This window comes from Camarhynchus parvulus, chromosome 3, assembly GCF_901933205.1.
Source record: "Camarhynchus parvulus chromosome 3, STF_HiC, whole genome shotgun sequence".
Lineage (NCBI taxonomy): Eukaryota > Metazoa > Chordata > Aves > Passeriformes > Thraupidae > Camarhynchus > Camarhynchus parvulus.
Window position 1 is genome coordinate 30,616,347 of NC_044573.1, and position 15,991 is coordinate 30,632,337.

Sequence of the window (15,991 nt, forward strand, 5' to 3'; positions counted from 1 at the left end):
GTCAACAGGAGAAAGCACAACACCTCCCTACAGGCAACACCACATGGTGAAGGAGCCAGAGGTCCTCTCACTAGTGGTAGCTAGCTGTCTGCAGAGTGAGCCTCTGCAATAAGCTGGGAACAGAGACCTGCACTGAAACATGAGAGAGCACTGCTTGCGAAGGGGGTGTCAAAGCAAGCAACTTCTCTGCACAAAGAATTACAGGGGTGCAGAGGTGATGAGCACACCCAGGGAAGCGATGTGGGTAACTCTGGGGACATACAGTCCTTCCAGGGAGAGAGGGCAAACAGACACACAGGAAAGGTCTACAGCAGTCATTCTTCCAGACAGAGAAAGGCAGGGAGATTTTTCAGCTTGCTGCTCAGAGGTAGCATGGCTGTGGTGGTTCAGAAAAAGCAATAGCAGAACACACTGAAAACAGGCAGCATGAATCCTGCCTCTAACTGCTTTTTCCTGTGCTGATGCAATATGTTGCCTTTCTAATACACAGTTCTTTAAGAGATCCAGCCCTTTCTTTAATGCAACAGCACAAACAGCCAACAGAAATGGAACTCTTCAAAACCTTGCTTTAAGCCAGACCTGTACTACCAACAGCCAGTTTCTCTGGGGAAAAACAGCATGCATAAAAGAAGAGCTCTTTCTCTTCCCAGCACAATAACCATGTGGGCAGAGACTGCTGGCATCAACAGTTAGACCAAAGCACATCAAGAACAGGAGACCTTGCTCAGATGTAGTGGGCTATGCCAGCAGGATGCTATCTTACCCATATAAACTGTGTAGCCACTCCAAGAGCTTGGCCTGACAAGAGCATTGGGATACGGGAAAACTGCTTCCATTCCCCAACCTGGCTTTAAGAAGGAGTGAAGGAAGGGAGGTGAAAACAGAAGAGGGAGAATGGCAGGCAGTCAATTTCGACATGCAAGAGCCATGGGGAGAACAGAGGCCTTTCCAGGACTGCTTAGCAATCATGTGCAAGGAACACATAGGGAGCATGCAAACATAGCCCTGTAAAGGGCAGTGAGGGCTGTGCAGAGAAACACGGAGGAAAGGATTCTGCATCTCTCATAGCAAGCCAGCCTCAGGCTTCCTGCAGCTAATCTGTATTTGGAGCAGAGGGCAGACACCCAGCTCCATGCTGGAAGGACATGAAGTGAGAAGGCAGTGCCAACCACAGGCCTGCAGGCTCAGAGAAAAGCCATTTTATACCGCAAGCCTTTGCTCTACAAGCTTGGCAGTGACTTTGCCAGTCTCACCCTCTCTCTGTTGCAGAATGCATACCTACAGATGCATTTCTTTCTCATTCTTTGATTTTTATTCTTCTCCTTTTAACCAACTTTCTAGGCAATGCATCAGGCCTGCCCCCCAACTCACCACCCTGGACAAGCCAGAATGCTTCTGACAGATGAAGGAAGCAGGCAGAAAGGTGCCTTCTGAGAAGGCTGTGCTCAAGGCAGGTCCTGCACAAATCAACTTGCCCTATGGATAGGAAAGTGAGGGGTCCATCCCAGTAAGAGCCTGAGCTGTACAGGGCACAGGAAAGAGGACAAGGACTGCAGTTCTGGGCAGCAGGCACTCCCACAATGAACACAGAGCTACCTTCAGACAGGCCACCTGCCCCACGGTGTGGTCCTTTGGGGCTAGAGCATCAGCACCAGCAACACACTTGCTGAGATCAAAGTGGCAGAGGGATACAGGAACCCCCACCTCTCTCCCTTCCAGGAAACCTGCAGTTCAGTTTCCAGCTCAGCCTGCAAACAAGCTTGAAGCTCCCCAGGTTCATTTCCAGAGCCAGGAGGAAGAACAGACAGCTTTACTGAGATCAGACATAGCCAAACCTTCCTCTGACTCATTCAGTATCTCAGAGGCCATGGCCCATTCAAGGCTCTGCCATTCCCTGTCCCCCCCAGCCAACTATCCCAAAAGGCCCTGCAGAGCCAGCTCAGGCAGTAGGAAATCTGCCCCTTTCCTTTGAGGCTCCAAGCAGGGCCTCTGCCTCCTTGTGTGAGAGGCAGTGTGGAGAACAAGCAGCAGGCTTGCACACTGGCCATTTGCTGCAGGAGCTGCTGGATGATGGGGAGGGGGGTTGCGTATGTGCACCTGCAGGGCTCAACACTGTGGGCTACCCAGCAAGCTCTCAGTGGCAGCAGGAGGCAGGAAAGGAGCAGCCTAAGGGACTGTCACCAAGAATTGCCTGGTTCCCACCCTCTGGAGAGCAGCTGCTAGATTAAAAAAGCGTTTATGTTCTGTCATTCAAGGACATGGATACAAACTCCATTTTCCAAACATTCCCATCTTCTTGTCTCATCTGTGCACCACAAAAGCCACGGAAAAGATCCAGTCCCAGCCTCCAGCAAGCCTTATCATCCTTGCCCATCCCTACCCACGGCAGAGCTCTCAGATGCTTTGATATGCAAATCAGCCACAGGATCCATAACCAGCGCTGTCTGGAATTAACAGCACACACGGAGTACCCTACACCCAGGGCCTCCTCCCTTCCCAAGCACCACACAGCTGCGCAGGCTTCACGTCAGATGACACAGGTCCCAACTGTCTTGGGTGGGAGCGGGAGGTGTTGCCTGCAGTCCTTGGATTTTCAGCACACAGCCTCACCTTGACCACCAGGATGGAGCTGGAGCACTCACAGCTCCAGGAAAGGAAAGGAGGAAAGGAGGCAGGCTGGGCTTGCACCTCGGCGTGGATGGGCGGGTGGCAGAGGAGCTGCCGGCAGGATGCTGCAGGGCTCCTGGTGACTGGAGGCTCACACAAAGTGTAATCAGCAACAGACAAAACACAGGGCCTGGGCACTGCCAGCTCTCAAGCTTTTTTTGCAAACCTCAGGCTACCTGGGATCTTCTGGAAGTTCTAGTTCCCAGAATGAAGAGATTTTGTGAAGATTTATTTTCCATGTAAACAATATAGAAACCCCTCCAAGCAAGGTCCTAGCTCACTTTATTGCTGCAGAAAGCTGAAAAATATAACCAAGGATACTTTAAGCCCAGAAAGAAAAAAAATAAATTAAACCCCCACACAAACTAGAAGCAAAGCACACTCAGGATTTTTCTTTTCTTGTCTCAACTCATGGCTTCAGAACAATTCAGGACAGTTACACTATGCTCTGGTCAAAGGGCAAGAAAATGGAGCATTGGAAAGCCTCGTGGTGATGCCTTCTTGACATGAAAACTGACACCCCCAGAAAATACAGTAGCTTCAGTTCCTTCCAAGGTTACCAAAGACAGGAACAGACAAAAATAGAGCAAACTTATTGCAACAAAACATACTTATGAGTCAAACCAGAGCCTCTTCCCAATCCCCTCAAAGGCATGTTCTTTCATGTTTATTTTGCTCTTTTGGTATCCAGGTGAAGACTGCAGAATGGACTTCTCTCCCCATAAAGATAGCATATTCCTACTACTAAAAGGCTCAAGATGAAAAAGGCCTTCCTCGGTAGATACCAGCTAATTGCAGTCATTAGAAGTAATGCTTTGCTATTTCTGGTTGAATGGAGTCCTCCTGGAGTCAGTTACGAGCTGAGTAGTCAGCTCTGCCTCTCTCAGAAGCATTAAGAGTAATAAAAGCTATTAGGGACTGTACAGTGTGATTGTTTGGAGGGGAAGGGCACTGGTCCCTGCCATGCACTTGCAAAGGCTCTGTCCCACACTCAGGTGGGGCATCGGCGGCACCACCCAAAAGGCGCCTGAGCCATGCAACCCTTCAGTAGCTTTGTGACCGCCGCTAATCGGATGCTCCTGCCCCACAGCCCATGGCCTTCCGTGTGTGCTTCCCCCAGAGAATGACACTATGGAGCAAAACACTTTCACAGGAACAGACAAATCCAGGAGAGAAGGGACTCCTCTAGGACTACACACAATTAAATTAGCCACCCTGAGCACACACTGATAGGCTTTTTGTTTCTAACTTGTACTATCGAGATGAGCAAGGGAGGGAGGTGCCCAGAACCTCAAATTGCCAAAACACCCGCTCTCCATCTAGCTGAGAGCTACCAAACCTACTGAGAACGCCGGTGTAACTGCAGCTACATTGCAGATTTTTGGCTTGATGCCCCCTCCAGTAGGTAGCTACATAAAGGGTGCACTCTACAGCAGGAGGAAAAAAACATGGCTTACTGATGTGGAGCGGCTGGCGACCGAGACAAGAGCAAAAAGGGACTGCTTGGCTATCTGGCCTCGGACATGAGCTATATCCGACAACCTTTGTCGAGTATTCCAGGGGAGGATAAGCCGGGCAGTATCAGAAAACTCCGCGCTACTCCCACCACCCTTGGAACATCCCTCCTGCCCCCCTGCTGCTCTGCTTCACGGCGGTGCCTGCAGGAGCGACGCACAAAAGCGCCGACCGCAGAAGAGCCGGGCACGCCGCGGGCGGGGGTCCGGCGACCCCCGAGATGCACAAACCCGGTTACCCAACAGCAGCCGAGGCGAGGGACGGCAAAGGACAGGCTCCCGGGGGACAGAAGGAAAGCCCGGGCGGCCTTGGAGCGGCGGGCGGCCCACGCCGCTCCACGGGCACCGCGCCCCCCGCCCCGCTCCGCCCCAAGATGGCAGCGGCGCCCCCGGCCCCGGCCCGGCCGCCTCCACCGCGGGCTCGGCGCAACGGCCGCGCGCCCGGCCCGGCCCGGCCCGCCCCCAGCACGGCCTCAGGCGCCACCGCGGACCCCCCATCCCCGCCGGCAAAAACCCTTCGGGCCTAGAGGAGCCGCGGCCGCCGCGCCCCGCAGTGCCCCAGCTCCCGCCCGCTTACCGGCGGCTCCTTACCCCGTGTCAAGCGCGGACGGGCTCTCCCCGAGCCGGGCCAGGCCGGGCCGGGCCAGGCCAGGCTCTACGGTACCGCGCTGCTCTCCGCCGCCCTCGGCAGCGAGCGACGACCGCTGGGCTCGGCCGAGTTCGGCTCGGTTCGGCTGGGTTCGGCTGCGCTCGGCGACGGGGCGGGGCCCTGGCAGTGGGCGGGGCGCGCGGCCGCCGGCTCCGCACAGTGGCGGGGGCGGTGCCGCGGTGCCGCGCGTGCGCACGGGGGCTGCGCTGGGCGGTAGGGCGCGCGCGCGCTCCACGCGGAGGTGCGCGGCGGGGCCTGGGGTGCGAGCGGTGGGACGGGGACGGGGACGGGGACGGGGACGGGGACGGGGACGGGGACGGGACGGGACGGGACGGGACGGGCGGTGCGAGTGCAGCGCAGCGCAGCGCAGCGCAGGGTAGCCTCGCTCGGTACCGCAGCGCCCAGTAGGGCCGGTACCCGGCCTTGCCCCGCCGCCGGAACGGCCTGCTCCTGGCACGCTGGCTTTTTCCCGGGTACGGCGCCGGGCCCTCACACGGCCCTGTGGCCGAGCGGCTCCGGGCGCGATCGGCGCCTCAGCGCTGGGGCTGTGCCTGTGCCGCTGCCGTGCTCAACTGTGGGCCCCGGGGCTGGCCGGGCCCTCCCTGCCACCGGGTCCCGGCCCTGCCGCCCATGCCCTGGAGGGAGCCGCTTGCAGGTGCCCCTGGTGCTCTGTGCCCGGGGCTTGGGAGGTGTCAGCCCTGAGTATGAGCTGCTGCTCTGTCCCCGAAGATGCGCGGCGCGAGTTCGAGTGTCACGCAGCGCGGCACGGGGTGATGACATCGCGCGGGAGCAGCCGGGAGCTGGAGCCTTTGTGTCGCTTGCAGCCTGCGCTCCCACTGGGGTGCAGTCCGTGCCTCCGCAGCGTGCCCTGGGAGAGGGGGAAAACACTCTTCCGAAGTTCCTGCGTGTTCAGAGAATTTTTTTGCTCAAAATTCGCGTGGGGCTGCGATGCTGGGGTTAGGCTTTTGTGGGTGTGAGTAGTCATGCAGCAAAGTTAGACCAAAATTCCCGTGTCCTGACAAGCGTGGCATTTACGCGCGTGTGTCATGGGGACTCGGGAAGTGTGGGCACTAGTCTGTGCTTTCCTGGTTATTCTCCAGAAAGCTCTTTCGGAGGTCCAGTGAGTAAGGGGCGGCAATTGAGGGAAAAGACTGTATGACATATTTCTTAAAAGCATGAATAACTTAATATTTGTAGTAAAAACAGGTGGGCAAGCCAGCCTTTTTAACAGCAGGACACATGCTCATCTGAGCTCTGTTGCCTTCTCTGGTTCCAGAACTCCAGGCTTGCCTGAGAGGGTCTTCTTTGGACAGAGAGAGACTGAGTTAAGGGAAGTTTCTGGGCGAGAGATGAGGCTTATGCCACCAAAGCTACAGGTAGCTCTGTACTGCCTTGTCAAGCATGCCTTTGTCTCCAGGTCATGTTTCTCTAAAGCCTGAATTCCAACAGCATTAGGCATCCTTTTCTGGTACAGCTTTATCAGGAAGACCTAGAGCCACTATCGTTTTTTGTTCTGTGAACAACTAGTCTAGGTCACTTGTTCCTGACGTTTTTTCATGGTTGAGACACAACTACACATCTCTTCCTTCTTGTTTGTGTTGTTCTCCTTGCCACAGCTCCCCCCAGCGTGGTTACGTCTGTCTGGGTTGTGATTGCCCTTGCCCTTACTGGTTGAGGGCTGGCCACCTAGGTCAGGGCTGGGAACCAAATCTGGTCTTGTGGCTTTCCGCCATTGTCCTGCTTTTGGCACCTCAATACTTCTAAAACCAGTAAAGAGACTTTTGAGAGGTGATAGCAGTGTAAAATTACAGTCGTCTGGGCAGTGCTCTGAATTCACATGTGATTCCCAAAAGGCAGAGGCAGGGGAGAGACCTTTCTTGGCTTCACCTCAAACCTCACAGGGAATTTCTGGGGCTAATCTAGTACCTGCCCTACTGCTCATTTCTGTTGACTTCACACAGATAGTTATCCTCTCTGTATCTTAATTTTCTGCTCGTGCACCGAGAATGACCCCTCCCTATTTTAGTACAGTGCTGTGAATATGAATATATAGGATGATTTTAGGTGTTCTGATATTAGGACAATAAGTACTTTAGAGTTGTGACTTCTGGATACTTAAAATGTCAAAAGTAAGTTTTACCCAGCTGTTTTGTTATCTGTCATTCCTGATCATGGTCTAGAAAATGAGCTTGGTGTGTTTTGCTTCAAAATTGTAACAGATATACCTGTAATGAGTTTCTGTTGGTAACTTGGATGAGTAAATATCCTGTTTAATAGCTAATCCTATTCATAAACAGATTTTAAAAAGACTTAATTCCTCTGTGTGAATCCTGGTCTTTTTGTTTGTCATTAATATAAAACCAATTATGTCTTGATAATGAATATCTTGTGTATTTTTAACACACACAGAGCCCTTAATCATATTGTTTCCTTTAGGAGGAGAGCTGTGAATAGATTGAGTCCCCCAGTTCACAGTTGGCTCCTGCAGCTCACTGTGGCAGACTGTCTATAAATAGACCTGCAGTGGCAGAGTAGGGGTTTAGGCATTTGCGCTGCATGTACTGTCTTGAGTTTATTTCCTGTGTTTTAATGATGGATGACAGATGCAGTTCAAATCTTTATTCTGCCTGGAGCATGTCTGTTTTGATCTTTTAAAAGAATAAAGGTGATGTTGGTCCCCACTGTTTGACTGTGCAGATCAGGTCACTGCTATAAAAGTGAAGAATATTTTTATCTGGTTTCTTTGGCTTTGACAGCAGTCTTTGGGTAGTTGGCCTCAGCATTTGCTTTGCAACATCCATTGGTTTTCCATGGGGCCTGTCTGTGTGCATGAGTTGCCAACAGAAAGAAGGAAAAGGAGTAGCTGAATTATTATGGAGTTAGAGATCTTGGGAATATAGGGAGGAGGGATTAGTTCCAAAACATAAAAAGGACAGTACTCCTGGATTGCCAGGTAATAGCACTCTTTAAAATTACATTTACTCTAGCATGCAGGCAGGGTAAGAATGGTGCCTTGACTGTTTTTTAGGGTGCACACCACTGGTAAGAACTTGGTCAGCACTGTTGCACTGGCTTCTGGAGTGTTCAGATGCAGACCTTTTCAGTGCTCCCATGGCTGTATTAGAGCAGATTCATGCAGACCATTCTTCTGAGGCATACCAGTGTTTTTGCTAAAATGACAAGAGATTCTTTTCTTGTCCAAGTCTCCTGGTGTTTCTTTGGAGATAATGTCACCACATGAGGCTGGGTTGCCAGTGGGGGAAGTCTCAGTCTTGTGTTGCACCACATTCCTTTGCAGCAGTGTTCATGTGCCTAAAGGCTGAGCTAGCTGAAAACTGACTGATTTACATAAGTGCTAAAGCCAGCTTAAGGGAGGTGATGGAAGTGTATGTTGGGGGGACACAGGGCTTCCTTTCTTGGTGCTGTGTGCCCTGATGTCCATTTATAGTGAGTATGTAATCCTCTCTCCCTTGTCTGGCACATGTCTTTGCTCTGTCTCAGTTCCCTGAGGTGGTCTACTCATGCTGTACATGTATCTTTTGTGTTTTCCAATTTTATTAGCTGGGATGAAACTTTCCGGAATTTCTCCATTCAAAAGCCACTCAAGATTTCAGCAAATACAAGTTAGTTCTTTAATATCAAGGAAAACCACTGAAGGTGATAGCTAGAGCACTTGAAAATGGTGCAGTGGATAAATAACTTCCATATGTTTATAACTGGTGAAGAGTTTCTTTGTTGAGCAGTGCTGGAATTCTCTGTCAGTCTTTTGCATTGAATGGGGTAGGGCTGAAGGGCCCTTGAGAAGAGTATTTGCAGTAGCAGGTCACTGCATGCTCAAAAGTAATTCAGTGAAGTAGAAATAGGGTCATTTTAGTGAATATTTGATTAACAAATTCCTCACCCTTTTCTGAATGTTACTTTGAGCTCTTGTCTGAGGTCTGTGATAACTTTTAACAGATAATGTAGAGAGGGGCAAAGTGTCTCTGTGACTGTGATTTTCATGAGATAGAGCTACTAGTAGAAATTAGGGGCAGCAGGATAGAAACAGCAAGAGATTCCTCTGCATGGTTCTTTATTGCTGCTTTAGTGATCAGTGTTATATCAATAGTTGTCTTTGAGGCTTCTCATTTTAGGATAGTGTCTGTTTAAATACTGCTCTTGCCTAGCATGGAAAACTTGGAAATTAATCCTGCTTGAGCAGGAGATTGGACTAGATGACCTCCAAAGCCCCCTTCGAAGATAAATCCTTGGTCAGGAGTGTATTAGTGGCTAAGTACTAAGCAGGTGGTGGTGTTCTGTCTGTCCAGGGTATTTTGGAGTATGCTCCTGCCTGTATCAGTTGGGTAGTACCGATGGCAGACTTCTGGAAATTCCTACAAATTTTGCTGTGCTTGAAGGGTATGGGGTTACTCTTCCCATACACCTAGGAGTACTGAAACCTGGTGACCTGTGAAGAGCAACCTTTGGAAGCAAACTTGGATCATATATATTTCCTGTGCCTAAGTGAAGCTTCCTCTGAGCCTTTTTAAGGCCCCCTGGTGTGAGGCAATGTGTGCTGGGAAGGAGAAAAGTGCTGGGGGCACTGGGGCTGATGGCTGTCATCGATTTATAGCAGCTCTTCAATTTTGGCACCAGCTTGGCAGTGTTCATGGGGCAGCACCAAATGTGCCAGAGTGAACGGCTTCTGTGCCCCTCAAAGCTTAATTGTTTAGTAATTAGCAACTCCATAGGGGAAACTGAGGGCAGGAGAGATGAAGTTCACAGCCACAGAGAGATGAAATTAGGACTGGGTCTGGTTGAGGAGCACCTGGAGTCAGACCCAGACTATTGGCTGTTCCTTTCTAGAAAGGAAGCTGGCATGTTACAATAGCTGAAGTTGTGATTCACTCTTCAAGTGTGTGAACACACTTGCACCCTTGAATGCTGTTCTTCATGCCATAGATGCATTCTTCTCTTCCCTCCACCCTGAACCCTCCTGCTAATTGGAAGCATCCCCCCTGTTTACTCAGTTGTTAACAGGATGCTTCATACCAAATAATCAATCATAAGAAATTTCTTAGCTTGTGACACATCTTAATGTACTGAGGAATGATTCTTAGCTGAGACGGGGATACTGAGTCATCTGAAAAATAAACAGTCCTTGGACACTTAATGCTGTTGCTGCTTCCGCTGGTAGTTTTGTACCTTCACTGCTGCCACGGGGTAGAAACAAACAGTGACTTCTCCCATGAGTGATGAGTGAGTTCAGAGTTTATGCAACACTTGAGCACATTTTAGATGTGCTTTAAGCACATCTGGCTATGCTGGTCCTGATGCTGCTGTCCCTTTGACAGCAGGCAGTGCCTGCAGCTGTGCCTGCCTTGTCATGAGCTCACAGACCTCTTATTGGCCATATGTAGTGATGAGGATGAGCAGACATGCCTTCTCCAGCCACCAAGGCTACCATGCCTGCTGGGAAATAGAGATGGGGGTGACAGTGCTATCTGAACTCCCCAAGAAGTGTCCATGAAAGACAACAGAGAGGCCAACTTGCTGCTGCTTTTTTGCGTTTTGTAGAGGGATCCAAAGGCTCACTGTGATTCTTTCACATGGGGAGACAGCACACTCACATGCAGAACAGGACACAGGCAGACAGTGGGCTTAAAGCAAGTCAGCATAGTTGAACTTGCTTAGAATCTGAGCATCAGCAAGGCCAGGTATTGGACCTTGATTGCCAGCAGTGCTGTAAATGCAACAGGGCCTTGCTGTCATTAGGCATTAGGATCACACAGGTAAAGACATGTGGCATAGACAGCCTTTTTGGAGTCACATTTCTGAGAGGAGACAGTGTGGGCAAGCCCTCGACTCATTTGATGATCATCTACCCCACAGAAAAGTGGCTTTTTTTTTTTTTTTGTAAATAAATGTAAGCTTTGGCTGTTGCTGTTCTTTTCCAAACCTGTCTGTTTGACAGAGTTGGTTTGCCGCCTGTGCTTCGCTCAGGTAGCACCACTCAGAACAGCTGTGGTGCACGTCCTGTGCTTTTCATCATGCTCTCAGGTAACACTTGCTTTGTAGAACAGCTGCAGACCCTAAAACTCACACACATCCCCAAGTAAGCAAACACATTGGAGAAAAAAAAATAAAAGAAGGAATTAAGATTTAGGCTGGACTTTACTTGGTTGTATTAAGAGCTGTGGTATTGTCTATTTGAAGGCTCTGTGGGTATTTTTTTTCCCTAGGGAAGTTAACTCAGCTTTATTTTAAAAATAAAGCCTAAAAAATGGCTTTACAGTGTATTACTATAGTTTGGCCCAAAACTCATCAGAACTGTCAGAGAGAGATGAGGTCAATGGATTTTTAGTGTTTGCTTTTGAAAGGAGAGAAGCAGAGCACGTGTTGGTTACACTGCCAAGGTCACAGCAAGCTGTGTCACATGGTGGTAGTTGCAGTCAGGTGGAAAGTCTTAGCTGTACCTGAGCTGGCCTGAAAGAGGCCTGGCTCTAGGTCTCTGTTGTTTCCTTCCTTCACTTGGATCTGCCGGCATAACCATCTGGGTCATGGCTCCCTAATGATGTTTGGGAAAGTGATCTGGGTTCAGATAAGCCTTTGTGTCTGCGCACGCAAGCTGGTCCCAGTCAGTCTGACAGAATGGGGTTAGGGATCCGCCACAGACGTAGGCAGGGAGGAGGGTGTGGCTCTCAGTGAGGTTACCCTTGTAACCCAGCTCTGCTGCACTCAGGGTGGTGTGCAGTGTTGTACAGCAGCATGGAGTGAGCACTGCAAAGGTACAGGGAACTCTTCCGTGGGCAGCCTGAACAGGGCAAGAGTGGCCGTGGTGTAACTGTGTCTCATAACAGGCTGCTTAACACCTTTGTATGCCAAGAGAGAGCGTGCCTTCACCAATGGAGCTCTGACTTGTTTCTTGTCTGGCAAATTGTTTCCTAAAGCTGTGATGCCAGTCTGTAGGTTATTTGGCCTTTTGCTTGGTTTTATAGGTAACTTTGGTAGCTTTTACAAGTAACCATGATGGCTTTTTCTGGGCATTGCAGCTGCTAAACCAGTTCACATCTGAAATTCTCAAACCTGCTTCTTTTTACATGATTCACAGTACACAGAAGGGCCCTTACCTCTGTGTCTAAGAAACTGCAATGCAGTGATACTGAATCCAGCTTTGTAGTATATGTGTCTGAATTACATTGTCTCCTGAATTCAGGCAGGGGTTGTAGATCTGCTTGTAGTGTGCTGCAGCTGCTGCTACCACTCTGTGTCCTGTGGATTGCAGCATCTAAACAGGTGCTGAGGCCCTAGTGTATGATTCATGTAAAGGAAAGAAAGCAAACCAAATTCTGTCCATTTTCCAGAGTTAATAATTCTTTTGTTTCTTATGCAGGGTTGGCTACCAAATGGCTCTCTTGAATAGACGAGTTGGTTTATCCTTAACCCATCTAAGCAGTGCTGTGATCCAGCGACAGTTCAGGTAACTTTCACGTTTTGCTTTTGTTCTCTCCAGAATGTTTCGTGGTTGAAAGAGATGCTGTTAAATTGATCAAGGATAAGATACAGCATTTGTAATTCAAAAGGATAATATTTTTTTTTTAAAATCTTACACTTGTCCTTTCATAGGTTGAAAAGTGAGCCCAGACACTCCATTTGCAGGTTCCTAGCATTCTGCATTTTCATATGTGTGTAAGGAGGCTTTTAGGCCTTTGACAGCAATGCATGGGCCTGGAAGTAGAAGTTGAAAGTGTCTGTGTTTCTCATGCAAGTGCTAAAAAAACCCAACAGCTGCTGATGCAGAGCCAATTACAGTGCTCAAAATTATTCAACAGTTTATCATTTATTTAGAATAAAAATAATCTGAAAAATAATTTTCTCATACTTTAACTGTGTCTATTTTATTTTTGTTTTGTTTCTTGCTCCAGGCTCTAGGCATTTAAAGTTTTAAGTTTATGAACTTCACATTTTACAATGCTTGCATATATCTTAGAGTTTAATCCCACAGTACACTCTGCCAATTTGGGGAATCTCTAACTCTTTGAAGGGTCAGGGCTTCAGTTTAAAGGATGAGAATAGTCATTCCCAGAACTGTTGTCTAGAGGGGGGATTAAGACATGGGCTAGGTTGTGTGATAGTCCTGGGAGCTATCTCAAGGAGCTTTCCAGGTCTTTCTGGCTTTCTCTTTAAGTGGGCTGCATGAGAGCATTGGCCAGCATACATTTAAAGCATATATAAGTGACAATGACAGGAACGTGAAGTCCAGTCCATAGAGGTGAACAGGACTTCAGAAAATTTAATGGGGAGACCTTTTCTTTGTGGGGTATTCCTCTAAGACTGTGTCAGAAATCAAGAAAAAGAGGGAAAGAAAAAGTTCTCCCAGTGCAGTTATTCTTGTCTAGTGGTTCCTGGACAGTCACATTTGTATCTATTTGCTACTGCTGTGTTGTACACTTGGTCCCACCGAGGTTTTCCCTGCCCCTTCCTGTGACAGCACTTCTCTTTCTCCAGCCTCCTCCCTTCTGCTTTCCCTGTTGTGCAGCCAGAGAGACGGTGGGCAGAGGAGAGAGAGTGTGGTGTACCACAGTCCCTGCCAGAGGATGGGATGGCATGGCTGGTTGCAGAGATCAGTGACTTCTGAGAGAGAGAGGAAAGCTAAAGGAGGCCTCTGCTGTGGGAAACAGATCTTGAAAGGCAGTGCTTGACCTCTGGAGCAGTTGGACTAATGCAGATTGACTCCACTGTCCTTTTTCACATGTGTAAAAATTCCTGCTTCAGCTGATGTCCCTCCACACCACATTTGGTGTGCATGCTCATCTTTTAGATAGCTTTGCAAATACAGGTCTTTCCTCTTCAAGAAGGGATGATGGTCCCTCTTTACTTTACACACTTCTGAAAAACAAGATGAATGGCTAGGTTGCTTCCATATGCTCTCACTGAGTAGTTCAGCTGGCAGCAGGCTTGCATTCCTGCAGCTCTGCCCTGCATGTTTCTAGAACCTCATGGCAAAACATTTGTTCAGCAGCAGAGAGAGGATCTTCCTTCCTTTCCAATGGTCTGTGTTTGGGTGTCATTTGAAGACAAGCAACAAATCATTTGAGTTTGAGCTCACTGAATAAAAGAATAATGGTTTCTATAAGGTAGTATGTTCCTGCTGTTCCCAAGAATATTCAGAGTCAGACCTAACAACTAATATTGTGCAGTTTATTTATGTTGTTTCTTACTCCCACAAAGCAAGTATACTGAAGAGAATGTGTCTCTCTGGATTCCTTCTACGTGGGGAAAGTGGTGATCTCTTAGATTCTAGTTGCGAACAGCTTAGGACAGCCACAGCAGGACCTCAGGTGTCTTACTGAGAACAAAATAAACTGTGAGACTCACAGACTTCAGTGAAAGGAAGGTTGATCATAAAAGTCCTTAGTGCTGGGTACTGTGTACAAAATTGAAGGAGCCTGACTTGAGTCTTAGCTTCCTTCAGGCTTTTTGAAACAGAAGTGAGCACATTTTTTTGCTTGTAGATTGAAGATGTATCATCTGCAGTTGCTAAAAAGCCCATGGTATGCAAGCCACTCTTCATGCCATCTTTTAGTTGTGTTTTGGAGTAGAAAGGTCGTTTTGTATTTGACATTTAGTAAAGAGTGTGCAAAGCCCCGAGTAGCATCTGGCTTTCAAAGAGCACATTGAATTCCATCAGTGTGTCACCCATATGGTATATATTTGTTGCTGGTGCCTCCTGAGTGGCTTGTGTAATGACAAGATTCTGTTCTGGGTTTGCCTTTGCTCCCCAAAGATTATTGAGATCTGTCTGTCATTCTCTTCTGTCTTTTGGTAGCATCACTGGAGCATGCCGAGCAATACAGAAACTAACCCGTGTGCGAGTGGTGGACAACAGCGCCTTGGGGAACACGCCTTACCACCGGCCACCAAAGTGTATCCACGTGTATAACAAGACTGGAGTTGGCAAAGTTGGAGATAAGATCCTTCTGGCTATCAAAGGAGAAAAGAAGAAGGCTTTAATTGTAGGGCACAAGATGCCTGGCCCCACCATGACGCCTAGATTTGATTCCAACAATGTGGTACTCATAGAAGATAATGGGAACCCAATAGGCACTAGAATAAGAACACCAATACCCTATACACTGCGAAGAAGAGAAGGCGAGTTCTCCAAAGTATTGGCCATTGCCCGCAACTTTGTATGAATGCTGAGAGGTCTTCAGCAATCCTCTCATATTCTTTCATGCAGTAGCTCTTCTAGGTCCTTTTCCAGAAACTGGTGAAACATGAAAAAGCTGATGTTCATCAAGAATATCTCCTCCCTTTTAAGAATTTCAAGCAACAAATTTAAATATTGAAATAGTTTCTTTTTCTCCAAAAGAAGGTTGATTTATTTCACAGAACACATGCGGTATGTTTGGGAAACGGTCCTTCAGCCTTATTCCTCCTGTGGTGTTAATCTGGTCTGTTATCATTAAAATGAGACCATGAAAATCCTTGTGCTTTATTGCTTATGTTCTCTTTTCCCTATTTCTGCCTTTCCCAGTTCCCCAGGAATAAGACTCAGCCCTGGCCCAGTGATCCTGGAGGTCTACAAAATGGATTCACAAGTAGTAGAGTAGGAGAGATACATAATTAACTATGGGTGCTTTGGGCACATTAAATAAAGAGACTAGTTTCTCTCTTTGCGTAAGTATTTAGGAACAATTAGAATCAGGAGGGCACAGTGGCCTGCAACATCCGTCAGTGGTGTGTGCTTGAACAGGGCATACCAGAGACTGGGAAGCAGAAGTAGGAAGGGCAGCTGAAGGGGGAGCCAAAGGATGAGCTGAGATGCAGCCTGTGCTCTCCACCTGACCAACCCCTGAAAACTGTGTTCTCAGATAAATACAAGGGCTGGGTTCAGATTGAAAGGACCACAGAAAGAAACTTGGTTTTGGACTGCTTCTTAGGACCACTGTCAGACATCATCTTTAGTGGGCTGTTGGTGAGGTTGGCTGTTGTCCAGTTTCCTAAGCTTAGGCACTGCAATGGGGAAATGCTACTCTGTTGCTTTCGGGACTGATTGGGATCCAGGAGCCAAAGAGCTGCTGCGAAACTTGGTGCTGGTGACTGGTGAAGGGACATCAGTGCAGAGCACTTGTAGACATGCCAGTGCTGGGGAAGAGGGTGCAGGGGGCGCAGTCAGCAG

The 15,991-nt window shown here is 48.6% G+C and overlaps 2 protein-coding genes across 5 annotated transcripts in view; one reads left to right on the forward strand and one right to left on the reverse strand.

The window, feature by feature from the left end:
- Positions 1-4,947, reverse strand: part of TMEM63B (transmembrane protein 63B) — a 48,877-nt gene extending 43,930 nt beyond the window's left edge. The window contains exon 1 of one of the 2 annotated variants that reach the window (XM_030945005.1): positions 4,773-4,947. The gene's annotated coding sequence lies outside the window, so the exon portion shown is untranslated. Of the gene's footprint in view, positions 1-4,758 lie in introns of both variants that reach the window. The other variant, XM_030945006.1, reaches the window with a different exon arrangement.
- A 79-nt stretch (positions 4,948-5,026) lies between these two features.
- MRPL14 (mitochondrial ribosomal protein L14) lies at positions 5,027-15,297 on the forward strand. Of its 3 annotated transcripts, XM_030945215.1 has the most exons (4): positions 5,041-5,071; positions 6,107-6,206; positions 12,203-12,289; positions 14,639-15,297. In XM_030945215.1, exons 3-4 carry the CDS (start codon positions 12,216-12,218, stop codon positions 15,003-15,005), a joined length of 441 nt encoding a protein of 146 aa, XP_030801075.1. In that variant the 5' UTR covers positions 5,041-5,071; positions 6,107-6,206; positions 12,203-12,215; the 3' UTR covers positions 15,006-15,297. The 3 variants fall into 3 exon arrangements, with proteins under 3 accessions (XP_030801073.1, XP_030801074.1, XP_030801075.1); XM_030945213.1 differs by lacking the exon at positions 6,107-6,206 and having other exon boundaries at positions 5,027-5,071; XM_030945214.1 differs by lacking the exon at positions 6,107-6,206 and having other exon boundaries at positions 5,030-5,043.
- The last annotated feature ends 694 nt before the right edge of the window (positions 15,298-15,991 follow it).